General features: G+C 39.5%; 1 protein-coding gene across 1 annotated transcript in view; it reads left to right on the forward strand.

Annotated features, from left to right (window-relative positions):
* The window catches only part of LOC150106277 (cGMP-specific 3',5'-cyclic phosphodiesterase-like), a 474,780-nt gene that overhangs the window by 130,499 nt on the left and 316,834 nt on the right, over positions 1-27,447 (forward strand). The window contains exon 8 of the mRNA XM_090392969.1: positions 5,867-5,929. Coding sequence (XP_090249095.1) covers positions 5,867-5,929 — 63 coding nt within the window. The remainder of the gene's footprint in view (positions 1-5,866; positions 5,930-27,447) is intronic.

Consider the following 27,447-nt stretch of genomic DNA (forward strand, 5'->3'; position numbering starts at 1 on the left):
CCCAGATCTCTTGTCTCCCCTACTTCCTCCAGTATAACTCCTCCCATAGAGTATGCAGCATCCCATCGATGTTTCCCAAACCTCAAGACCTTACATTTTGCTGCATTAAACTGACACCCCCATTCATTTGCCCATCTATCTAGCTTATTTAAATCCTCTTGCAGGGCTACCACATCTGCACTATTACTAATAATCCTTCCAAGCTTCGCATCATCCGCAAACAACTGAATATCCCCCTGCAATCCACTGGCTATGTCATTGATATAAAGGTTAAACAATATAGGTCCTAGTACTGAGCCCTGTGGGACCCCACTTGTAACCCTCTGCCTCCTGGAAACTGCTCCACCATACACAACTCTCTGATACCTATCAGACAGCCAATCCTGAATCCAGTTGACCAATCTGACATCCAGACCCATGTGCTGCAACTTAAATATCAGCTTATCATGTGGCACCCTGTCAAATGCCTTCGCCAAGTCTAAGAAAATTGCAGTATATGCCTTTCCCTCATCTAATTCTCTTGTAACTTTATTATAAAAGGCTAGCATATTGCTAAAACAAGAGCGTCCTTTCACAAATCCATGTTGATTCTCACAGATAACATTACCCTCATCTGCCCAATGCTGTACACGGTCCCTCACTACTTTCTCCAAGATCTTAACAACTACTGATGACACACAGACTGGCCTATAATTAGACACTTCCAGTCTGTTACCACCCTTATGCAATGGCACTATCTTACCTTCCTTCCATTCCCTGGGCACCTTTGCCAAAGCCAGACTTTCATTGAAAAGCCACGTTAAAGGTATTGTCAATTCCCTAGCACATTCTCTCAAAACTCGTGGCGAAATACCATCCAGTCCCACAGCTTTACTGACATCCAGAGTACTCAGTATCTGAAACACACTCTCCTCCTGTACCTCCAGACCTCGTACCAGTCCTATCCCTCTAGCATTAAAACTGACTCCTCTAGGATGAAATACTCCAATAAAGTGTTCATTGAACAATTCCACTATGTCCTCTGCATCAGTCACTCTATTCCCATTTTTATCCCACAATATCATTCTTCCACAGTCATTTCTCCTCCTACTGGCCACATAGCTAAAAAATTCCCTAGGATTTTCTTTGGATCTTAGGGCCAATCTCCTCTCATATTCCAGTTTCGCTTTCCTTACCACACGAGTCACTCTTCTGGCCTGTGTCTTATATTCCTCATGCATCTCTTCACCTGTCTCCTTATATCTCTTCCATAGCCTCTTTTTCGCATGCAATTCCTGTTTAATATTGTTTGTCATCCACTTTACTCCAAATTGCGCCCTCTTCTTCACTCGTGGTATACAACTTACCATTGCTGATAACAAATATTCTTTCACAATTTCCCACGCACTGGTGATATCCCGGCCTTCCAATTCCTCCCTCCATGAAACTTCCCGAAGTTGACGTCTAAGACTATTATAATCACCTGCCTTATAATTCCACATAAGTTCCCGTCTCTTTGATACTCCTGCATGTCTATTCATTTTCCAAGTCAAAACCATATGGTCACTCTCTCCAACTGGTGGGAGAGACGTCAACTCAGTTATTATCAACTCTTCTGATGCTGTAGTAAGTTTGTTTATGTGTTCGTTGTACATGTTGATTAATTTTAATGGTATAGATGAGAACACAGACTGATATGAAATTAACTATTTATTAACTTATTGTTGATGTTTCATTGGTATTCTATCAAGCATCTTCAGAGCACAAAAGCCGTTTGTTACAGTATGTGAAATAACAACAATCCGGTATAACAATGGGACTAGTTTGAACAATTGTAATGTACAACACAAAGACTAAAGTCCTAATTAGGCACCATCTATGGTGAAAGAAAAAAAGAGAGAGAGAGAAAGCAGGTATTAATTAGGTTTTAAGATGACTGTCTCCCAAATCTTTGGCAAATTTATATAGCCATGCTTGTTAAGGTTTGGAGTATGTTGCAAGGCTTCTGTTGATTTGAAGAACAATCTCTCTGACTTATAACAACTTCTGTGCAGTACTTTTGTTTGTTTGTTTTTTCCAACTGATTCTGTGGCAGGGGTATCCAAAAAAACAAAAATGCTGCACAGAAGTTGTTATAAGTCAGAGAGATTGTTGTTGGAATCAACATTCACAACACACTTAGACAATGGATTCCACTCACCAACCACTCTCCATGCAAAGAACCTTCTCCTCACTCCTCTGCTCATACCCTCTCATTCTATGAAAAATCTCTTCCATGTCAACCTGATAACAACCCCTGACTAGCTTATATGTCTCAATCACATTCCCTTTCTTCCTCCTATTCATGAGGCTTTTGCAACTTACATTCTCTCAATATGTCCACATACTCCACATTCCAAAGACCACTGACCACCTTTGTGAATCTTCTCTGGAGCCTTACCAACATATCCTTGTCACCATGAAAACCCAGTGACCAAATATGCACACAATAATCTATATGAGGGCTGATCAAGAACTTGTGCAATGTAGCCCTTGAATTTCAGGTCCTTGTCCACCATCACTCCTAGATCTCTCATCTCCTCTACTTCCTTTAAAGTTTCCCTACTAAGTGTATACTTTGCATCCCATTGCTTACCAAATTTCAAAACCTTACATTTTGCAACATTGAATGACAGTTCTAATTACTTGCCCATTCATGCAATCTATTCAAGTCCTCCTGTAAGGTCATAACATCTGCTTGACTCTGCATTGCTCTACCAGTTTTGCATCATCTGCAAACAACTGCATATCACTAGTTAAACCCATCCCAATATTATTAACATACAAATTGAACAACAATGGTCACAAAACTGACCCCTGCAGTACACCACTAGTGACCTTCCTCTTTCAGGATACTGCACCCTATATACTTCTTTTGCCATTTGACAGCAGTCACTGATCCAATTCAGATCCAATTTGACAGCAGTCTCTTATCCAATCCTATCTGTTTCAATTTATTTACCAGCTTGTCATGTGGCTGGCAGTCTATCAAAAGCTTTTACAAAATCCAAGTACACCACTGTATAAGCATCTCTCCTGTCCAAGTTATTTTATCACCTTGTTATAGTACATTCATGAGTTAGTGAAACATAATTTCCCTTTAACAAACTCATGCTGATAACAACAAAGAATACTGTTGTTTTCAACCCAATTTTGTATCCTACTTCTCATCAATCTCTCCAGTACCTTCACCACAACTCCAGATATACAGATTGGCCTATAATTTGAATCCACAGCCTTATCACTTTATGCAGTGGAACAATTTTATCTTCTTTCCACTCCCTTGGAACCTGTGCTGTTGTGAGACTTATTAACACGTTCATTGCCTATCGCATGATGCAAGTTCTCACCAGACGGCTGATCACGCGTTATCGCGTGGATGTCGCTATCAAGTAAAAAAAAATTGGCCACCACACGAAATTCCAATTTTCAGCTTGGCAATGAACGTGTTAAACAAGCATGGCAATGCTACTGCCATTTCCCTGGAACATTCCCTTAAGATGTGTCATTAAATCCTGTCACCTTATTGACATCAAGTTTATTTTCTCAAATACCTCCTGCTCACTGACATCCTCTCCTATGTCCTCTACACTTAAGTTCTTCATGATCCCACCCTATCAGGATGAAACACCTTTATAAATTGACCATCGAATACCTCAACAATGTATTCTGCAGCAGTTATCATTCTACCATTTTCATCCATCAACATCATCTTACCATGATCATTCGTCCTTCTACTTGCCACATTTCTAAAAAAAACTATCTAGGGTTTTTCCTTCACCTGATTTGCCAATTTCTGCTCATACTGCAATTTTGTTTTTCTTACTGAGTCACTCTCCTGGCTTGTTCTTTATACTCTTCATGTAACTGATTATTACCATTATTCATCTTGTACTTCCTCCAAAGTATCTTCTTTTTCCAGATTTCATTCTTACACTCCACATTCATCTATTTTACACCTATCTTATTTAGCCTTTTGGCCTTCGGAATACATTCACACATTGAGGTGGTTATGTATTTCTTTGTCAGTTACCATGCAGCATTTATTTCCTTACAGCTGAACTCCTCATTCCATGTTATAAATCCAAGCTGTTTCCTTAGATTGTCATAATCACCAGCCTTATAATTCTACATTTTTTTTGCTAAGGCTTTTGACAGAATACAGCATATAATACTGTTGCATAAATTGGAGAATATGGGCAGGTCTGGCTGGTGGTGGCGTGTGCGAAGTGTGCAATATATACAGGTGCCACAGAAGAAAAGGCACCTAAAAGATCTCAAAAAATATGAGATAAGAGTTTAAACGAACAATGAATGGTACAGAATGGTACATATAATTATGAATGTACGTCGTCTTCCGTTCGGGTCCCTTCAGATCTTCCCGGAAATGAACAAATAAATTCTGAAATTGTATCCTGGACCCGATTATATCACTGTAATTTTTTATTAAAATTTACAAAAATATACCTAAAATAGTTCTTTTTTATTTTTTGATGTATCATAAATCCACTTGTGATTAATTGTTGAGTTCCATGTAAAAAAAAGAAATTGTATAAGCAGGACTAATCCGTAGGTAACATTATACTGTAAAGCGGTTTTCATTTGTTTTCATTTCCTGTTCATTTTATTCACGCTTTATTCAAAAAAAACTTTTTTGGAAAGGTGCTGAACATTAATCACACACACAAGAAAAATACTAGGTGGCAGCGCTGAATATGGGATTGGATTATAACCTGTTGGCATGGATAAGAGGATGGCTACCTGACAGATATCAAAAAGTGGTATACTGGAGTTGTGAATCTGCAAGTTTTAAGGTAACTGTGGTTGTGGTATGCCTAAAGGATCAGGCCTTTGTCCATTGTTATTTAATCTGTACACTAATGACATTGGGAAGGATTTGACGTGATATACAGCTATTTGCTGATGACGCAAAGATAGGTAAGGTAATCAGAAGTGTTGCTGATATGCAGTACTTGCAGAATGATTTGAATAGGCTGGAATTGTGGGCATGTGAAAATGGCCATCATTTCAATGTTAATAAATGTCAAGTCATGCACTTTGATGTGATTAGATATCCAATGTCATATTATACTGGTGGGATTATGCTTGAAGAAACTGATGAGGCTTGGGGATCTTGGAGTTTTAGTAGACGGGAAGTTCAAGGGTCATATAGCAGAAATTGTAAATACAACTCGGAGAATAATGGCAATGCTGAAACGAAGCAAAATAAGGAAGTCATTTTGCTCTTTACAAGGCCTTCATGAGACCTCACTTGGACTATTGCTTGCAGGGTCTGGTCTCATAGTTTTCATGGTGATTCTGATACATTGGAGAGAGAGAGAGAGAGAGAGAGTGCAAAAGAGTCAAAAATGGTATCAAGATTGTGGAGTACAGATTATGAAGACAGATTGAGAATTTATATGCTACACATACTAGCAAACAAGGGGAAAGAGGGGGTGATATGATTGAGACTTACAAACTTCTGAAAGGGTTATGCAGAATTTCAGTAGATGAAATTTTTCATTTTGTGGAGGGTGGGGAAAGGATGCGAGGACATCCGTGGAAGTTGAGAATTCATACTCATGTTGTGAAGAAAGGGGTTAGGGTTAGATTTTTCTCTCATAGAGTAGTGCATGATTGGAATGGATTTCTGTTGGATATTGTGTGTATAAGTAGCATGAATCGATTAAAAAAAAAAGTTATGACAACTGGGACAAATATTATGGCCTCCTTTGATTTCCTGACTCCCTGGAGGTCTTTTTTAATAATAATAATAATTTTAATCCTTAGAAACAGATTAACAAGTGTGTTATTATATGTGCCGGTGATTGCTTGTTTTATTTTACAGACACTGAACTGGATAGGTGAAGAGGAAAAAGAAACAGTAGAACACTTTGAAATTGCAAATACGGTATGAGGAGAATTTATTTTCATTTTAGAAATTAAAGACTTCACTCTAAGATTAGTCACCACGAATACCAATAACATTACTTTTGTTCACACACACACACACACACACACACACACACACACACACACACACACACACACACACACACACACACACACACACACACACACACACACACACACACACAGCATTTAGCTATATCAGTTTGTTAACTGATATAGCTAAATGCTGTGTTAACACCATATTGATGTCACACATGTTATTTTGGTATTGTGATTCTATTTCATAGATAATAACAATTATCATCAGACCAATATGGAGTCAAACTTATTACAGATCACTATTATACATAAAGCTCATCAAACTATGCCTTAAACTCATTCAATGTTCCTGCACCCATTACACTCTCAGGCATTATATTCCAGTCACCCTTATGCAAATAAAACTTTTTCTACCTCCCCCCCCCCTCTTATGTAAGTTCCAGGTTTAGTGCCACTTATTCTACCCATGTCTGCCTGCTGAATTCTATGAAGAATCTCTTCACATTGTTCTGTGTGTGGGGAATCTCACCAACTTATGGCTCACTCCTATCGTCCCTACTCCTCCTTTTCATAAGTTTCTGCAAATGATATTCCTTCAATCTGTCCTCATTTCTCACCATTTCAGAAATGCAGTTAACTCTTACTTATAGTGAACACTGTTATAACAAACCCACTATAAAACTATCAGAACCAACTCCCATAGATGAATTGCTCTGTTGAAAGAAATTCACTATAGCAGACTATTTATGTTGTTCCAGTAGTGGGAGGTGTAATGTTGTAGAAACCTTTGTGTGTAATGTAATGCTTACACGTCGACAGTACTTGAACAAGAAAGGGTGATCTCGAAGTTGACATTAATGACTGATCAGCTAAAAACTACAACTTATGATTTCCATAAGGAGAAAACTGAAGAGTTAATCTGAGAAAATTGGTGGAAAAAAAGTCAGATCTGCACTCATTGGATGCTACATCATTTGACTAGTGAAATGAAACAAACAAGACTGGAAATTTGATACTAGTTGCTTAAACATTCCCAAAGGGGAACGCAATGTTTTTCTTCATAAAATTTTGCCAGTTGGATCTATCGTTATGATCTCCCAAAATGAAAAGTTAGTCAATGAAACACTGCCACTTTACCTCACTGAAGGGCACAAGGTTAAAAATTCCCAAAATAACCTTCTGTGAAAAAATGTGTGGGTAAATGAATGCTTTTGGAACAACAAAAATGTTAATTTTATCCAGGCCTGTATCAGGAAAGGGATGACAATAATTTGCAAAGTGTTGTCTGAAGGTCTTGAGGAAGTTGAAACAACAAAATGACTCTGTGGAGGTCCTGAATAATAAAGACTAATAATAATAACAACAGATTTTGTTCTTGCCCAGATTCACTCTAAGATTAGTCATCATGAATACCCATAATATTACTTTTGTTATGGGTATTCATAACAAAAATGCACCCAGAAATATCTATTTCTTTGCAACATGACAGTGTAAGATTGCAAATGAGCCATTCATTTTGGTGGGCTTTGAAGAAATGGAATGTGAATTTTTGGAACATCCTCCCTGTAGCCTGGACTTGGTTGTTATTGATTATTTTCTAAATTAACATGTCTCAAGTATATCCATTTTTAAAATGATGAGCAGGTCAAAGCAGAGGTGAGAAAATCTTCTAAAAACAATTTTAAGAGTTTTAGTATGATGGATTTGAAAAACTTATTATTATCCAGGCCTCCATGGAGTCAAAAGACTCATCGTGGGAGGTCCTTCATAAGAAACACAAAGTCTATCAAGACTCATCGAGGGGAGGTCCCCCCCCCCGAAGAAACACAAAGTCTATCATACCACTCCTTGAACTCATTGACCGTTCTCACTCTCACCACTCCATCAGGCAATGCATTCCATGGCTCAACCACCCTCCATGCAAAGAAACCACTCCTCACCCTCTTGATCACAGTTTCCTTTCGTATCTTCCAGGGATGGCCTCTTGTCATCACACTCCTTCCCGCTGTTCAACCAAGCGAAAGAACTCCCTAGTGTCAACCCTGTAACCACCTTTCAACAGTTTAAAAGTCTTAATCATATCACCTCTCCTTCTTCTATCCACCAAACTCTGCAGTCCACATTCCCTCAGCTGATCCTCATAACTAACATTGTACAGTCCTGAAACCATCTTTGGTATCTGCCTTTGTCCCTTTTCACAATTAATTTATCCCCTTGAAATCCTGGGGACCAAATCTTAGAACAATAGTCTAAGTGTGGTCTGATCAGAGACTTATACAATGGAATGATAACCCCTTTTATCTCTGCAGGTCAGTGTCCTTATCATTATTGCAGCAATCCTCTGTGTTACCTTCACTACCTTTGCAATATGTCCCCTGAATTTCAGGTTTCCATCAATCATCAACCTTAGATCTCTTGTCTCCCCTACTTCCTCCAGTATAACTCCTCCCATAGAGTATGCAGCGTCCCATCGATGTGTCCTAAACCTCAAGCCCTTACATTTTGCTGCATTAAACTGATACCCCCATTCATTTGCCCATCTGTCTAGCTTATTCAAATCCTCTTGCAGGGCTACCACATCTGCACTATTACTAATAATCCTTCCCAGCTTTACATCATCTGCAAACAACTGAATATCCCCTTGCAATCCACTGACAATGTCACTGATATAAAGGTTAAACAATATAGGTCCCAGTACTGAGCCCTGTGGGGCCTCACTTGTAACCCTCTGCTTCCTCGAAACTGCCCCACCATACACAACTCTCTGATACCTATCCGACAGCAAATCCTGAATCCAGTTGACCAATCTGACATCCAGACTCATGTTCTGCAACTTAAATATCAGCTTATCATGTGGCACCCTGTCAAATGCCTTCGCTAAGGGTGGAGAAAATGTAATGGAAGGGCAGAGATTATGTTGAGAAATAGTAGTATAAATAGTGAATTTCCGTCGTTTGTCTTCTCTTACAATGGCATATCACATTTTGAGTGGGGTGCTATACAAAGAAAACATTTTCAGAATGCCTCTCATATAAGTGCTGGAAATGAAACTAAATTTTCAGTTTTGATTGTGTTAAAATGTTATTGTTATGTGATCAACAAATAATAGATTCACTGCATATTCAGATTTTTAACTAATAACTGTAAAACACTTAAAACTTTCTTTAACCAAGTATGATTGGGAAGAAAGGTAAATAACTGTTTCTGCTTGCTACAAAGAAGGTCATTCCATGGTTTTCATGAGCTGTGTGTAGAAAAGTATGTTCTGCTTGAATGTATAACAAAGTTCCAACCGGTTTTTTTAAATGCATCTCCTTATTCCTTCCCTTTAAATTTTAAAATCGCCCACTAGGGAGGGAGGGGAAGAACCTGAAATGCAAAATACCAACCTCCCTGTTTGTCATTGTTGTTCAGCATTCAGTGGCCCTTTTTGCTATTTTATCCATATTTGCAGTGTCTTCTGAAAAACTTCCTATCCATCATCAGTTCGCAAATTCCTAGCCTGATCACTTTCCTATAGTTTAGTTCTTTCAGTGTAGTGCACAGTTTGCAATCTTTCCAAAATTGCACATAACTTTACGCTTTGCAACATTAAACTGACAAACATCAATTATCCTTTGTCTACACTGTCAGTTGAAATCATCCTATAGTATCTCAATATCAGCCTTATTAACTATTGTTCTGCTTAGTTTTGCATCATTGGCAAACAACTAGATATCCTCCTGCTCCTCAAATCATTCTCTGTATTATTAATGGACAAATAGCAGGGACACAAACACATCACACTGGTAGGAAGGCTTAGGGAATATTATTTTTCAGGAAATTGTAATGTATACTGAATATTAATTATAATAACTGTATAATAAATTTAGTTTAATCTTTTATCCAAGTGTGAGCAAACAAAGTTTGCGCCTGAAAGTATCTTCAGGACTGGGTTAAGGTGGTACAACACCAGCAAAGGTGGAGCAAGATACCAGCACTCCTATCTCAGTATCTCCTATAATGCAAAACACATCTCTTTGCGGATATGTCTAATGTTATGCATTAAGGGAAGGGCCACTACCCAGATTAGTTTCGACCTTTATTGAGGTGGAATGGGAGTTCATGTCTCTCATCATAGGCCTTTGGAGAATAAAGCATGCTGAGGGTCAGCAAACAGTAAGAGAGGAGAATAATGAAAGATAGAGTAGGATAGTAGGAGGCAAAAGAGGCCTCAGTCAACCTGTTTAGCCTTATATGGCTAATTGGTCTGTGACACATATTCTCAATTTATCTGTTCAAAAAAAAAAAGAAAATTTAACCATAAAAATTTTGACTAAAGTTCACTTATAAATTTATCCTTAATAATTTTGTCAGTTATCTATGAAGGAGATCCATTGACCTGTTTTGAAAACAGTATTTTCAGTTAGAACATTTTTTTTTTTTTTTTTTTTTTTAAATTGCATAAAATTTAAAGGACTTAAGGTCCGGTCAGTTGAACTGAAAGGGAACAAAATAAGGAACTTACAGACCTGGTACCACTGGGACTTAGAATGGGGTAGAAGACTGGCCCGGGAGATGCCGCTCACAAGGAGCAGCACTGCCTCGTAGTAAGCCTTCGCAGCCCGGGTTCTCAGATCTACCCCCCTTATTTGGAGTAAAGGAAACCGTGCCAGCGAAAGCTTTGTGGCGAGGAAGAACAGAGTGGTTGTTACTTTTCCTAGGGAGAGTTAGGTGGAGTTTTTGAGATACTAAAGAAATATACAGGGCTTGATGCGTCCCTGTATAAGAAAGCATATTTTCGGTGGTTTGCAGTATTTGTTGACAAATTTAAAGTCTCCTAGTAGATGTCTCTCTTGCACAAGAAATTTAGGTAGGTAAAAAAAGAAACCTTTCCTTATTCTTGCGTACATTAAATTTGCGTCCTGTACCTGGGATTTTTTCCATACCTTCCAGATATGATACTTTAAGACGTTAATTAAAAAAAATGGCGAATTTTTGGGTCTTGTTGACTGGTGGCGGGAATTGCAGGTGTATGACCTCTTCTAGTGATAGCATCGGGATTCCCAGTGCTGTGCTCAGTCTTTGCCAGACGCGTTGGGCTGGTGGGCAAAAATAAAAAAAATGCTCCACCGTTTCCACGCCCCGGCAGACATCACAAAAGGGATCGCACGGACTGGGTACGTACCTAGATTTAACCTGTTTCACCGGGAGCCGTCCATAAGCTATTCGCCAGGCCTGATCCCGATGAAAAGGCTGTCCCCAGCTATTCTTGATGTTTTTAAAGAGAGTTTCATTGTTTTTCCCGAGGTTTGGTGTATCATGCCTGGAGAGTTGGAAGAAATCCCAGTATACTGCATTGGATTTGTGTGTGAGGATTTCTGTTCCTTTGTCTCTAAGTACTGTAAGTGATTTTACTAGTGTGCGGTACCACTTGGGCACAACCCTTGCACGGGGTCCAGCATAGTCTGTGGTTCCAAAGAGGGGGAGGAAAAGTCCTATAAAATATCTAATTAGGAGGCCTGAAATGTGGTTTGAGTTTAAGGCCTTCCGTACGGTTTTGAATGTATTTGCATAAAGCAAGCTTTTGAGATCAGGCAGAGCGTACCCCCCTTCTTCATGTTTTAGTTGCAGGTATTGTTTTTTAACCTCATGTTTTTTTTCATTCCAGAAGAAATCTAAGAGTTTTTTGGATAATTGGTTTTCTTGTAGAGTGTGATGCCTGTGATATTGACTGTGTGCATGAGCATTGGGGTAATGATTGTTTTTATCACTGTGGCTCTGCCATAAAAGGAGAAAAAGGTCGGTTTGAATAGGCTTATCCTTTCCGTACTTATTTCCTGTAATTTTGTAACTGGTAAAGCTAGCGACTCAGAAAAGGGAACTCCTAGTATTGTTAGCGGCTGCGTATGCAGCATTAAACCGTAGGGAAGTCCAGTGTTATGGAAATTTCCAAAATTTTTGATTTTAGTTTTTTGTGCATTAACTCGGAGACTACTGACTATGCTGAAGTTTTGTAGTATGTCAAGATAGACTCAGAGTCTCTGAGTGTGGCCACTACATCATCTGCATAGATGTTGTAGTGTGAGCAAACAAAGTTTGCGCCTGAAAGTATCTTCAGGACTGGGTTAAGGTGGTACAACACCAGGGCAACTCGTTGCAAAGGTGGAGCAAGCTACCAGCACTCTTATCTCAGTATCTCCTATAATGCAAAACACATCTCCTTGCGGATATGTCTAATATTATGCATTAAGGGAAGGGCCACTACCCAGACTAGTTTTGACCTTTATTGAGGTCTCTTCAGTGATTCTCTTCAGAACAGCATTAGCAGGTCTCACACTTGGATAAAGGATTAAACTAAATTTATTATACTCTAACCAAGTGAAAAATAAACTTTCAACATCTTTCTCTAAATCCAGAGTAAATTATTAAAAAAGGGTGGCACACCAATTGGCAATTCCTATAGGTAGAGATGACCTGCTAATGCTTCTGCCTGATATCTCCAGGCCGGTAGAAAAATGTGGATTGATTCATTGAATCCAAAATCCAATACCCTTGGAGGGTAATGGATGGCAATGCTGTAGCCAATGAAGTTCTGAGGCTCGGCAATTGCTGTTACCCTCCTACCATGATCAGAGCTTTAATTGCTCATAAACACCTTATCCATACACTGTCCTCTACAGATAACGGGGAAGATGAAAAGCATTCTTGCTTCGCCCCTTTAAGCCAGTCCTTATAAGGATAAGGACTGATATCTCCACTCGGGCCTGGCTCCCACTGAAGAGACCTCAATAAAGGTCGAAACTAGTCTGGGTAGTGGCCCTTCCCTTAATGCATAACATTAGACATATCCGCAAGGAGATGTGTTTTGCATTATAGGAGATACTAAGATAGGAGTGCTGGTATCTTGCTCCACCTTTGCAACGAGTTGTCCTGGTGTTGTACCACCTTAACCCAGTCCTGAAGATACTTTCAGGCGCAAACTTTGTTTGCTCACACTTGGATAAAGGATTAAACTAAATTTATTATACTCTAACCAAGTGAAAAATAAACTTTCAATATAATAACTGTAATTAATACTTCTGATATGTGCATGCAGGCACTAATGCTGGGTAAATAAGGCTAAAGAAAGGCAACCAAAGTCAGGACTAAAGTCCTAAAGTCCCAAGTGGGCTAAATTAAGTGGTCTTGGCCATTGGGGTTGAAGATCTGAGAATGACTACTTCCAAAATTTGGGGCAGTTTCATGCACCCAAATTTTGTTTAAGCTTGGAAAGACTGGGAATCTGCCTCTCAGAGCTGAGGCAGATTCCCAGAATAGCCTCTTATATTTGTATTTTCTGCAGTGCAATAGAGTAGTTGCCTTCCTCCAGCATATCCTGTGGTGGATGTCCAAAGCATGGTCAGCAAGTCCAGAGCAGTTGTAATGGGGGAACTGGATGTAGTCCTTGTGCTCAGAAATTTTGTTGTTGGCTCTCCCCTGTTTGGCCTTAGTAAGACAGTTTGCAGCTGCAAGAGACCTGGTAGACACTTGATAGGTCTGGTAGCTGGTCTTTGGGAAACAGATAAGGGATACCAATTTTTTATTTGGTCTGTAAATGGTTATAAGGTTGTACTTATTTAAGATTTCTGTTAAGTTTTCACATGCCTCAGATATATATGGAATGGTGATAGATTTTGCATAATCTCTGCTCTGAAGGAGGGGGGGTGTCATGGTTACAGGATTTAATATTTTGTGGATTTTGGATTGTAGCCATTGGCTAAGAGAGTGTTGAGAATGTAGTCAAGTTCAGTAGTTAAGACACTATTATCAGAACTGATTAATTTAGCCCTGTTATATAGGATTTTTATAATCCCACTTTGTTGGGAGGGGGGAGGTGACTGCTGGTGAATGTACCTATAGTATGTGTGGGTTTTCTGTAAATGGAAAATGCCAGGAATCCATCAGACTGGCATTTAGTTAGAGGATCTAGGAAGGGGAGACTATTATTTTCCTTTTCTAAGGTAAACTGAATCCTGATATATTGATTGTCTAAGTGTGTTAAGAAAATATTGATTGTACCCAAGTCATTTGGCCAAATGGAGAACACATCTATGTTTCATAGTGTAGCCAAATCGTGGGTTTATGTGGGACAAAATTTAAACTTTTTTTTCAGAGGTCTCCATGAAGAAGTTGGCCAGGGTAGAGAACCCATGATTATCACCTCTGTCTGTTTTTAGAATTTTCATTGCCAAATTAAATTATTATTATTATTCTGTTATTATTACCCCAAGACCCCCCATGGAGTCAAAGACTCATCTAGGAGGTCCTTTTGTCATACACATAGCTCATCACACTGTGCCTTAAACACACTCAAATTCTCTGCAGACACTACATTATCAGGCAAAGCATTCCAATCATTCACAACTTTGCATGCAAAAAACCTGCTTCTCACTCCCTTGCTCACACCTTCCTTATGCAACTTCCAGGGATGACCTCTGGTTCTCCCCGATCTGACACCATTTTCTGTAAAACCTCTTTGCCACTGATCCTATAAAAACCCCTTACCAAGTTGCATGTCTGTATCATATCATCCCTCCTCTAATCCACTAGACTCTGCAAGTTGCACCTTCTCAACCTTTCCTCATATTCGACATTCCAGAGATCAGAAACTACTTTAGTCAGTTGCCTCTGGGATCATTCCAACATCTCTTCGTCCTTTTGAAAACCAGGTGACCAAATCTGGGCACAGTAATCCATGTGTGACCTAATCAAAACCTTATACAATGGAACAAGAATCTCCTTACTTCTACAAGTCAGTGTCCTCCACATCTTCCTAGAATTCATTGTGTTGTCCTCACAATTTTGGCAGTCTGTCCTCTAAATTTTAGATCCTTATCCACCATCACCCCAAGATCTCTTATTTCTTCCACCTCCAACAATATATCCTCATAGTGTGTAAATTCTACATCCCATGGTTGTTTCCCAAAATTTAAAACTTTACATTATTTAAATTAAGGGGATATTAAATCCCACATTGTTTTAAAACCGAATAAGAAACTCAAAGATTGGAATCAGAGAGTTTCATGCCGAATATAGTAAACTATAAAGTATTGGCGACCACTAGCGTGAGCTAATGCAAGTGACCCTAGTACATAGTACAATACCGGAGAACTCGCAGCAAAGTCGGTAAAGTTCTGATCGCTATTCTTAGGTATTTTCCATAATGTAAAAACACATTTCCTAGGAAATGTATGCTGTTATTACATTATGGTGGGAGATCACTACCCAGACTGGTTTCAGCCTTTTTTGAGGCTTCATCAGTGAGTAGCTAGACCAAATTAATACCAAAGTGTATAGCGAAAAGAACTTACACTCTGCTATGCAAGTTTCCAAACAGGTGCAACCATTAAGTTACTTAAATATAAAGAGCTAATAAGCTTCAAAGGCTGAAACTGGTCTGGGTAGTGACCTCCCACCATAATGTAATAACAGGATACATTTCCTAGGAAATGTGTTTTTACATTATGGAAAATACCTAAGAATAGCGATCAGAACTTTACTGACTTTGCTGCGAGTTCTCTGGTATTGTACTATGTACTAGGGTCACTTGCATTAGCTCACGCTAGTGGTTGCCGATACTTTATATATATTTGGCATGAAACTCTCTGATTCCAATCTTTGAGTTTCTTATTCGGTTTTAAAACAATGTGGGATTTAATATCCCCTTAATTTAAATAATGTTTATATGGCCGAAATGAAGCTTATTAGCTCTTTATATTTAAGTAACTTAATGGTTGAACCTGTTTGGAAACTCGCATAGCAGAGTGTAAGTTCTTTTCGCTATACACTTTGGTATTAATTTGGTCTAGCTACTCACTGATGAAGCCTCAAAAAAGGCTGAAACCGGTCTGGGTAGTGACCTCCCACCATAATGTAATAACAGCATACATTTCCTAGGAAATGTGTTTTTACATTATGGAAAATACCTAAGAATAGCGATCAGAACTTTACCAACTTTGCTGCGAGTTCTCCGGTATTGTACTATGTACTACGCTCACTTGCATTAGCTCATGCTAGTGGTCGCCGATACTTTATAGTTTACTATATTCGGCAAGAAACTCTTTGATTCCAATCTCTGAGTTTCTTATTCGGTTTTAAAACAATGTGGGATTTAATATCCCCTTAATTTAAATAATGTTTATATCGCTGAAATGAAGCTTATTAGCTCTTTATATTTAAGTAACTTAAAACTTAACATTTTGCAATATTGAACTGACATCCCCACTTCTGTGCCCATTCACTCATTCTATTCAAGTATTCTTGTAAGGCCAAAACATCTGCTCTACTCTTTGTAGTTCGTCCCAACTTTGCATCATCGCCAGTATCATTAACATATAGGTTAAATAGCAATGGCTCTAAAACAGACCCCTGAGGCATACGACTACTGACTTTTCTCTTCCAGGATATTGCTCTTTCATATGCAACTTGCTGATACTTATCAGATAGCCAGTCTCCAATCCAATGCACCAATTTAATATCCAGCCCCATCCACTCTAGTTTCACTATCAACCTATAATGCAGTAATCTATCAAAAGCCTTTGCAGAATCTAAGCATACTACTGTGTATCCCTCTCCACTGTCCAAGGAAGCCGTCACCTTATTGTAATACGTAAGTAGATTACTACAACATGACTTCCCTTTAGCAAATCCATGCTGTCCGTCAAAGATAATACCATTGTTGTCAACCCACTTCTGAATTCTAGTTCTCACCAGCTTCTCCAACAACTTAACCACAATACCTGACACACAGATAGGCCTATAATTTGATGCCAGAGTTCTATCACCTTCCTTATGAAGTGGCAGAATCTTGCCCTCCTTCCACTTCTTTGGAAGATATGTCAAGGCAGATGGCAACTCACTGGTAGCTCCTTCATAATATGTGGTGATATATTAAGTCCCACAGCCTTATTAATATCAAGTTTGTTCAATTTTACCTAGAGGGGCGAATGCTGGTCTTGAAATTCACATTTACTATTGTTATCATTCAGGGGGTAAGAGGTGTGATTGATGTCTGATTAGCGGAATGATGAACTACTGGCCATTTAAAACTATATATTTATAAACTTATGTACATTTAATCATACAAATACAACATTTATTTTACAAACGATATTCTATCTTTTTCAATTTAGCTACTTGAATACAAATTCTACCCTATGGTTCTTTATGAACTGGTCAATAACATCGTCATAAAAAGTTGGCATGTAACTTAATTATCCCAAGTAACATGCACATGTATAAAGGCTGGCTGAAGCTCACTGGCTAGAGCTAAGTTGACTGCGTATAGCCTGTGTTTAAGACGACATGAAGGGAGCAGAAATGGCTATGTGTGCGCATGAAATCAGTGCTGCAGCGAGGAACTGGAAGCTCCCACAACCGAGCAAGCCAGGGTAGCTTTGACTAGACGAGAAAGCATCGCCCTTTGATACACAATGCAAAGCTCAATTTTCACCTTCTGTCTATGAAAGTAAAAGCCTAAATGGAATGCTTATAAATGCATGCATTTATTAACACATAAATATTACTTCTTTCTCAAGTAATGAGCTCGCACAGCAAGCATGGAGAATTCACCCCTGTTTACATACATCTCTTGCTCACAGTCAGTCTCTTCTCCCCATCATCAACTGCTCTCAATCCCTCCATGATGTTACATTGACAAGGATGAAAGACCTTTATGACTGCTCATTATGTATCTCCATTATATCTTTTGCAATAGTTGTTCTTATACCATTTTCTTCAATCAATATCATCTTTCCATAATCATTCTTTTTTTGCTGGCTACATATCGAAAGAACTCCCTAGGATTCTTTTTGGCTTCATTAGCTAACTGCTGCTCATACTTTATTGTTGCTACCCTTACCAACCAAGTCACCCTCCTTGCATGGTCTTTGTAATCCTCATGGAATTGGTTATTGCCACTTCTCTTATGCTGCCTCCATAATTTCTTTTTTATCTATATTGCATGCTTAATCTCTTCATTCATCCATTTTACACCTACCTTATAATTCCTTCTATTCTTTGGAATATATTTAGACATTGTTTCTACTAGACAGTTCTGGAATATTTCCAAAGCTGCAGTGATCTCCTTTCCAACTAACTCCTAATTCCATGTTACATATGCAAGCTGTGTGAGGACCTCTGTGAGGTCCTCACACTACTGGCAACTACTGAGGTAATCACTTCATGGTCACTCTCTCACCAACTGGAGCGTGATTTGACACCTCATTATATTCTCATTACTCTCAATTGAGAAATTTTCAGAGAAATTCTCAATTAACTTTGACTAGCTGTTTGGCTAATTTGTATGTGGGTGAATCTCTGCCATCCACAGTGGGACATAATGGCAAATTTCATTCATGGATTTCTGGTAGCCCATATTTCTTGGGGGGGGGGCTGAGTTATATGGTTTTAGTTTATTGGTGACTTCCACAGGCCAAGAGATGACATTTTTAAGGACCCTCTGAAGTATTTTGATCTGGGCATTAGTAGAATCATAGTCTAAAGGAAAGAAGGTAGAGCAATACCAAAATGAGGGGGAAAGTTTAAAAATATTACAGAGGTAAGCTTGCCTCCTTACTATCAGACCACATAACAAATTGGCATCCCTTATCTGTTCCACCAAAGACCAGCCACATTCCTTAGACCTACCAGGTCCCTTGTAGTTGCAAACTGCCCTATGGCCAAACAGGCAGTATAGATAAGAATTTATGAATCTCATTCATAACAGAATGGCACTGTTATTCAGCCACTTTTGTATGTTATCTTTCTGCAACTTCTCCAGATACCTTAACTGCAACTCCAGATATGCAAATCAGTGTATAATTTGTTGCCTTAGCCTTATTACCACCTTTGCAAAGTAGAACAATTTTGTTTGGGACTTGTGCTGTTGCAAGGCTCTTAGTTGTATACCACGAATGAAGAAGAGGACACAATTTGGAGTAAAGTGGATGACAAACAATATTAAACAGGAATTGCATGCAAAAAAGAGACTATGGAAGAGATATAAGGAGACAGGTGAAGAGAGGATGCATGAAGAATATAAGACACAGGCCAGAAGAGTGACTAGAGTGGTACAGAAAGCGAAACTGGAATATGAGCAGACGTTGGCCCTAAGATCCAAAGAAAATCCTAGGGAATTTTTTAGCTATGTGGCCAGTAGGAGAAGAAATGACTGTGGAAGAATGATATTGTGGGATAAAAATGGGAATAGAGTGACTGATGCAGAGGACATAGTGGAATTGTTCAATGAACACTTTATTGGAGTATTTCATCCTAGAGGAGTCAGTTTTAATGCTAGAGGAATAGGACTGGTTTGAGGTTTAGAGGTACAGGAGGAGAGTGTGTTTCAGATACTGAGTACTCTAGATGTTAGTAAAGCTTTGGGACTGGATGGTATTTCACCACGAGTTTTGAGAGAATGTGCCAGGGAACTGACAGTGCCTTTAACCTGGCTTTTCAATGAAAGTCTGGCTTCGGCAAAGGTGCCCAGAGAATGGCAGGAAGGTAAGATAGTGCCATTGCATAAGGGTGGTAACAGACTGGAAGTGTCTAATTATAGGCCAGTCTGTGTGTCATCAGTAGTTATTAAGATCTTGGAGAAAGTAGTGAGGGACCGTATACAACATTGGGCAGATGAGGGTAATGCTATCTGTGAGAGTCAACATGGATTTGTGAAAGGGCGCTCTTGTTTTAGTAATATGCTAGCCTTTTATAATAAAGTTACAAGAACATTAGATGAGGGAAAGGCATATACTGCAATTTTCTTAGACTTAACAAAGGCATTTGACAGGGTGCCACATGATAAGCTGATATTTAAGTTGCAACACATGGATTTGGATGTCAGATTGGTCAACTGGATTCAGGATTGGCTGTCTGATAGGTATCAGAGAGTTGTGTATGGTGGAGCAGTTTCAAGGAGGCAGAGGGTTACAAGTGGGGTCCCACAGGGCTCAGTACTAGGACCTATATTGTTTAACCTTTATATCAATGACATTGCCAGTGGATTGCAAGGGGATATTCAGTTGTTTGCGGATGATGCGAAGCTGGGAAGGATTATTAGTAATAGTGCAGATGTGGTAGCCCTGCAAGAGGATTTGAATAAGCTAGATAGATGGTCAAATGAATGGGGGTGTCAGTTTAATGCAGCAAAACGTAAGGTCTTGAGGTTTGGGAAACATCAGTGGGATGAAGCATATTCTATGGGAGGAGTTGTGCTGGAGGAAGTAGGGGAGACAAGTGATCTGGGGTTGATGGTTGATAGAAACCTGAAGTTTAGGGGACATATTGCAAAGGTGGTGAAGGTAACACAGAGGATTGCTGCAATTATGAGAAGGACACTGACCTGCAGAGATAAGAGGGTTATCATTCCATTGTATAAGTCTGTGATCAGACCACACTTGGACTATTGTTCTCAGATTTGGTCTACAGGATTTGAAGGGGATAAATTAACTGTGGAAAGGATACAAAGACAGATGACAAAGATGGTTTCAGGACTGTACAAGGATAGTTAAGAGGATCAGCTGAGGGAATGTGGACTGCAGAGTTTGGTGGATAGAAAGAGAGGTGATATGATTGAGACTTTTAAACTGTTGAGAGGTGGTTACAGGGTTGACACAGGGGAGTTCTTTCTCTTGGTTGAACAGCAGGAAGGAGTGATGACAAGAGGCCATCCCTGGAAGTTACGAAAGGAAACTGTGATCAAGAGGGTAAGGAGTGGTTTCTTTGCATGGAGGGTGGTTGAACCATGGAATCCATTGCCTGATGGAGTGGTGAGAGTGAGAACGTTAAATGAGTTCAAGGAGTGGTATGATAGACTTTGTGTTTCTTAGAGGGGACCTCCCCTCGATGAGTCTTGATAGACTTTGTGTTTCTTATGAAGGACCTCCCACGATGAGTCTTTCGACTCCATGGAGGCCTGAATAATAATAAATTTCATTCTTTTTCTGGTTCCCATCTGCCATACGGCCGCGGGAGGGTAGCTAAATGCTACCATTCTAGGGAGAGATGATTATGATCAAGGTGGTTTCCCGTTGCCTTCCTTGCCGTAAGTATTTATGACTGTAACCTGTGTGTTCACGGGGCCGGTTTGCCTGCTTGCGGGATGAAAAACCCCAGATAAACTGGCGGAAAAAACCCTGCTGCCCACGCTCAAGACCGGCTACCGGCTAACTTGGCTATGGCTGAGGAAGATCCTTAAGCTTCTCACGTCATGGACGGGAATCGAACCTAGGACACTCCTTCCCCAGGCATATGGTTGCGAAGCACAAAGCCACTAGGCTAACCGTGCGGATTGAATAATAATAATAATAATAATAAAGGCTCTTGTTAAACAGGTAGGCCAAGGCTGATGCTAACTTCTTGGAACATCCCCTTAAAACTCGTGGTGATGTGTCATGTCCTATTGTCTTATTGACAATAGGACATGAAACAGTAGCTTGACTTGTCCACTCACACAGTCTATTCAGATCTTCCTGAAATGCCATAACATCAGTTCTATTCTCATAGTTCTTCCCAATGCATCATCTACAGACAGCTGCATATCTTTCCTTATGTGTGTTCCAATATTATTAACATATACAAGTTGAACAATAATGGTCCTAAAATAGATCCCCTTTGGCACACTGCAAAGGACCTTTCTTTTGGGTTACTATTCCCATGTACACAATGTGCTGATACCTCTCTGACACTCAGTAATCACCTAACCAACTCAGTAATCTATTATTCAAGACCATGATTTCCAGTTTATTTACTAGCTTGCCTTATGGCAATCTATCAAAGGCCTTTGAAAAATCCACATATACCACTGAATGTGGATTTCCTTGTCCAATGAATTTGTCACCTTTTTGTAGTACATAAGCATATTACTATTACATAATATCCCTTTAACAAACTCGCAATGATCATCGCAAAGAATACTACTATGGTATGGCACCAAAAACAGTACTGAACTTCGACACTCATATACTCCATCACATGTATCATAGGATACACAATTGCATGCATTAATGACCTCACCCTCACTGACTTCTCAAAAACTTTGACCACCTTAATGACCCCAGACACACAGTTTGGCCTACAATTTGTGACTTCCATCTTACATCTCCTTTATGAAGTGGTACAATTTTCCCCTCTATCTACTTCTTTGGGATTTGCCTTCTTGTAAGATTCTTGTTAAACAAGTATGCCAAGGATGCTGGTAACTTACTGGAGTATTGCTATAAGACACAGTGTTATGCTGTCAAGTTCAACTGCCATATTAGTATCATGCTTAGGTAATTCTTTACATACCTTTTTGATTAGTCACCACCGTTCCATCCTTCACCACACCCACACAAGTCACATTCATGAGGATGAAATAAACTGATAAATTGCTCATTAAATCCTCTGCACTTGTTACCAATCTACCAGTTCTTGATCTGATCACCCCATTTCTGCTCATACTGCACTTATGCTGTCTTTACCAAGTCACCTTCCTGGCCTACTCTATGTACTCCTTAAGCAACTGATTATTACACTTCATGTGCCACCTCCATAAAGCCTTTTTTTCTTCTTTTTTTTATATTGCATAATTAATGATTAATCTCTCCATTCAACCTTTTCACTTTCAGAATATACACTCAGACATAGCTCTGGTAAGTATCTCAGTATCTCTTGTTGACTGCCTAATAAGCATCCATCCCTATCCACACAACACATAACTACTCTTTCAATGCTCCCAGACATCTCCCAATTTTGTAGTTCCATATAATATATCCTTTCCACACAAGTTGTAATATATGAGGGATGTCCATGAAGTAATTTCCGTTTTTAAATATTTTCACTGCAGCCCTGCGATCACAATGGTGTGCATGTGTGCTGAGTTTGTTGATTCGTTAGCAAGGTGTTGGTGCCATTTTCAGACATTCTCACAGTGCATATGCTTCTTGGTGTGTGTTTATAACGTCTAAGAAAATCGAATCACCTGCCATACATGAAATTAGGTCAGTTATCTGTTTCTTGAATGCGATAAACGTTAAAACAGCTGAAATTCATTGGCAAATTATTGAGGTTTATGGAGAACATGCAATGAGTGATTCAATGATACGAAGATGGGTAAGACTTTTTAATTCATATTTACGATAGGGACACAAAACACACGTTGAAATTATTTTACTTTTTATTAATATTTTTATTATATTTTATTAATAATAAGTAAAATAATCATTTCGACACGTGTGTTTTGTGTCCCTAAATTCTTAAATATGAATGCTGATCACTGTGTAACCTTAAAAGAAAAAGACTTTTTAATGAAGGAAGGACAGGTATGCACGATGATGAATGGAGCGGCAACCATCTTTAGTGACTGATGATTTGGTGCATTCAGTTGAAGGGAAGATTCGACAGAATAGGGGATTCACTGTGACGTCACTCTCGCTGCAACTTCCAGAAGTTTCACGTTCATGTCTTCATAAAATTGTGTCGGAGAAACATGGATTATCAGAAATTGTGTGCATGCTGGGTGCCGAAGTTGCTTACAGAACAACACAAAGTGAATTGGCTGGGCAGTGCATTGGAATTCTTGACACGCTACCATGAGGATGGTAGCATGTCAAGAATTCCAGGGACGAGACTTGAATGTCACACACAACCCCTGAATCCAAACAACAGTCCATGGAGTGAAGGCACACCTCATCACCAGTCAAGACGAAATTGAAGACAACGGTTTCCATTCGGAAAATCATGTGCACTGTGTTTTGGGACAAACAAGGAATTTTGCTGGTAGACTTCTTTCTTGGGTCAAGGCACCACAATCAATGCGAGTATGTACTGCCAAACCCTTAAGAAACTGCATCGCGCAATCCAGAATAAACGACATGGCATGCTTACCAGAGGCATTGTTTTGATTCATGATAACGCCTGCCCACACACGGCCGGCATAACACAACAACTTCTCGCCACCTTTGGCTGGGAACAATTTCATTATATCCCATATAGTCCTGACTTCATGCCAAGTGACTTTCACATGTTCAAACATCTGAAATCTTTCTTGGTGGCCGGTGGTTTCAAGACGACAAGGTCAAAGAAGCAGTCAATATGTGGCTTGCATCACAGGTGGCAACCTTCTATGACGAAGGTATACAACTCTTGGTGCCCAGTTATGATAAGTGCCTGGACAATGGCAGAAATTATGTAGAAAAGTAGTGAATGATGTCTACTTTAATTTCCAATAAAGTTTTTTTGTAAGTATATTTTTGTTTCTCTGATAGCCCATCGGAACTTACTTCATTGACGTCCCTCATAAGTTGCCATTGGTAAGGACTCTGGAAAAGATAAGTGCTATTTTGTGTAATAACTGGTGATATTGCTTGCATTTTAGTATACTATTGTTTACTTTTTGTAGTAGTTATTGGTCTTGTAGCTTTGTTACCGATGGCTTTTTTTATTGAGTTTTTGAATATTTCTTTGAATGGAACACAAAGGCAGTACACATGTGATCTACGTGTTGTGAAGATCAGATGCTTAATGATGTAGACTTTTGAAAAAAATGGTTCAATTTGGTGAGTGCAACATATATGTGTGACAAAATGTGATTGCAAAAGAACAGAATGAAAGATAAAAGAGAAAAAGAGGTAACAAATGATTTGAGCATAGCAGTGTATGGAGATTTCATTGTTAGAGGATTGGTTAACAAGAGAGTCCATAAGGTTAGCTATCCAGTAGGAAAAGTGAGCAAGATAATTCGTGCTTTGGACATGGAGGAAACAAGCAAGAGTATTAGTGGTGTTATGGGAACAAATGATTTAACTGGATATAAGGAGAATGTAAGGGTGGATATCAAGAGGTTATTTAGGAGAGTGAAAGATAACAGTATAGTGGGAAAGGCTGTCGGTGTGTTGCCAAGGTATGACAATGATGAGTTGAAACGGAGGGCCAGAATCATGAACGATATATAGGCAGAGTTGTGTGAGAAGAAGAGAATGCAGTTTGTGGATGTATGGCATATATTTGAGGGAAGGATGGAATTATACTGATATGACAGACTGCATTTGAATGGCTTTGGAGGGAGTAAATTGGAGAAACTGTTGCTAGATAAACATGCAGTGTGTGATGCAAGCAAGAGATCAGAAGTAAGAAGTGAAGTGAAAGATCAGGAGAGCGGTACAGAAGAGACTGAAGTGCTTGGCAATGGAAACAGTAGTTTCCATTGCCAAATGAGAATGCAAAAGAAATGGGGGGGGAAGACATGCATAGGGAGAGTGGATGTTCACAGAAGTAGTGAATGTATGTATGAGAATGTTATCAGCATTGGAATGGATTGGGATGTGAGTGGGGGGGGGTAGTTGAAATTGAGCAGATGCATGTGGTAAGCAGTGATAAAGGTGATTGTACAAGGGCAGGTGTGGTGGGAAAATCACAACCAACAAGTGCTCGGGTAGGTCTGATTACACACCTAAAAGTAAATTGTTGTGTTTATTTACAAGTACCAGGAATATTAAGAGGGTGGTCTTGAAAACTTTATAAATAAGGTTGAGAAGCTTGCTAGAATTGTTGGTGGCAGGCACGTTAGCAACAAGACACTGATCATGAAATGCTTAGAGCTTTCTTTTAGTTGCATTAATTTTTCCTAGAGATTTCATCAAGCATAAGACTCTTTTCCAGTTGTCCATGCACTTTTCTTTTATGCAGGTTATTTGTAAACCTATAGCACATTTTGTATACCATGGGTGGGCTAGGGATTTTTTTTCATCAATTTATATATATATATTACGGGGCTCCACCCCCTGATGCCTAGCCCCCCCCCCCCCCCCCCCCCCCCCCGAGTTCCAGACTGGTAGGCCAGTTTTCCTTGAATTCTGATGACTCAAAAGGGGGTTCTTCCCCCCCCCCCCCCCGAAATCTACAGCCCCCCCCCCAAGTTTCGGACTGGTAGGCCGGTTCTCCTTGAATTCTGATGACTCGAATTTTGAAGACTTGACACTCAGGGTAGCCCCTGAGTTTCAAAATGTTTCAAATAAATTGACAAAAAACATTGTGACACAAAAATGTTACAAAAAAGCTTATCATTTTATATTATAGAGTAGATAGATATGTATATATTTTTTGTATTTTTAATTTAATTTTTACATAGTTCAGAAACCCTGCTCTAGAGACCAAACATGGAACTTTTTCAAGCCATTTCAGGCCTCCAATAAGTGTGGCAGTGATCTCCCACTAGGTGATGGCAGACATCTCCCACCTAAAGGCATTTGCAAGCATTTATGCCCACAGAGGGATTTTTGAACCTGCACTTGTTGGTTGGAGACCAGATATGCTAACCAGGCTGGCAACTTGTTGAGGTTTAGGTTTTAGGAACTGTTTCACAGAGGGGAGGCACAGGGGTAAAAAAATACTTGGCTGAGATTGTTTAGGAGCTTGAGTGTCGATTTGTCAATCTTGGCACAAATGGCTTTAGTCCATTGGCAGCAAATATTATTATTATTATTATTCAGGCCTCCATCGAGCCAAAAGACTCATCATGGGAGGTCCTTCTTAAGAAACACAAAGTCTATCAAGACTCATCGAGGGGAGGTCCCCCCCTAAGAAACACAAAGTCTATCATACCACTCCTTGACCGTTCTCGCTCTCACCACTCCATCAGGCAATGCATTTCATGGTTCAACCACCCTCCATACAAAGAAACCACTCCTCACCCTCTTGCTCACAGTTTCCTTTCGTAACTTCCAGGGATGGCCTCTTGTCATCACTCCTTCCCGCTGTTCAACCAAGCGAAAGAACTCCCCAGTATCAACCCTGTAACCACCTCTCAACAGTTTAAAAGTCTCAATCATATCACCTCTCCTTCTTCTATTTACCAAACTCTGCAGTCCACATTCCCTCAGCCAATCCTCATAATTATCATTGTACAGTCCTGAAACCATGTTTGTTATCAGCCGTCGTACCCTTTAAACAGTTAATTTATCCCCTTCAAATCCAGGGGACAAAATCTGAGAACAATAGTCCAAGTGCGGTCTGATTAGGGTCTTATACAACGGAACAATAACTGTTTTTGCAGCAATCCTCTGTGTTACCTTCACCACCTTTGCAATATGTCCCCTGAATTTCAGGTTTCCATCAATCATCAACCCCAGATCTCTTGTCTCCCCTACTTCCTCCAGTATAACTCCTCCCATAGACTATGCAGCATCCCATCGATGTGTCCTAAACCTCAAGCCCTTACATTTTGCTGCATTAAACTGACACCCCCCATTCATTTGCCCATCTGTCTAGCTTATTCAAATCCTCTTGTAGGGCAGCCGCATCTGCACTATTACTAATAAGCCTTCACAGCTTTGCATCATCTGCAAACAACTGAACATCCCCCTGCAATCCACTGACAGTGTCATTGATTGATATAAAAGTTAAACAATATAGGTCCCAACACTGAGCCCTGTGGGACCCCACTTGTCACCCTCTCCTTCCTTGAAACTGCCCCACCAT

This window comes from Typopeltis vanoorti, chromosome 5 (genome assembly GCF_054136105.1).
Source record: "Typopeltis vanoorti isolate ZY-2024b chromosome 5, IOZ_Tvanoo_1.0, whole genome shotgun sequence".
In the NCBI taxonomy this organism is placed as follows: Eukaryota; Metazoa; Arthropoda; class Arachnida; order Uropygi; family Thelyphonidae; genus Typopeltis; species Typopeltis vanoorti.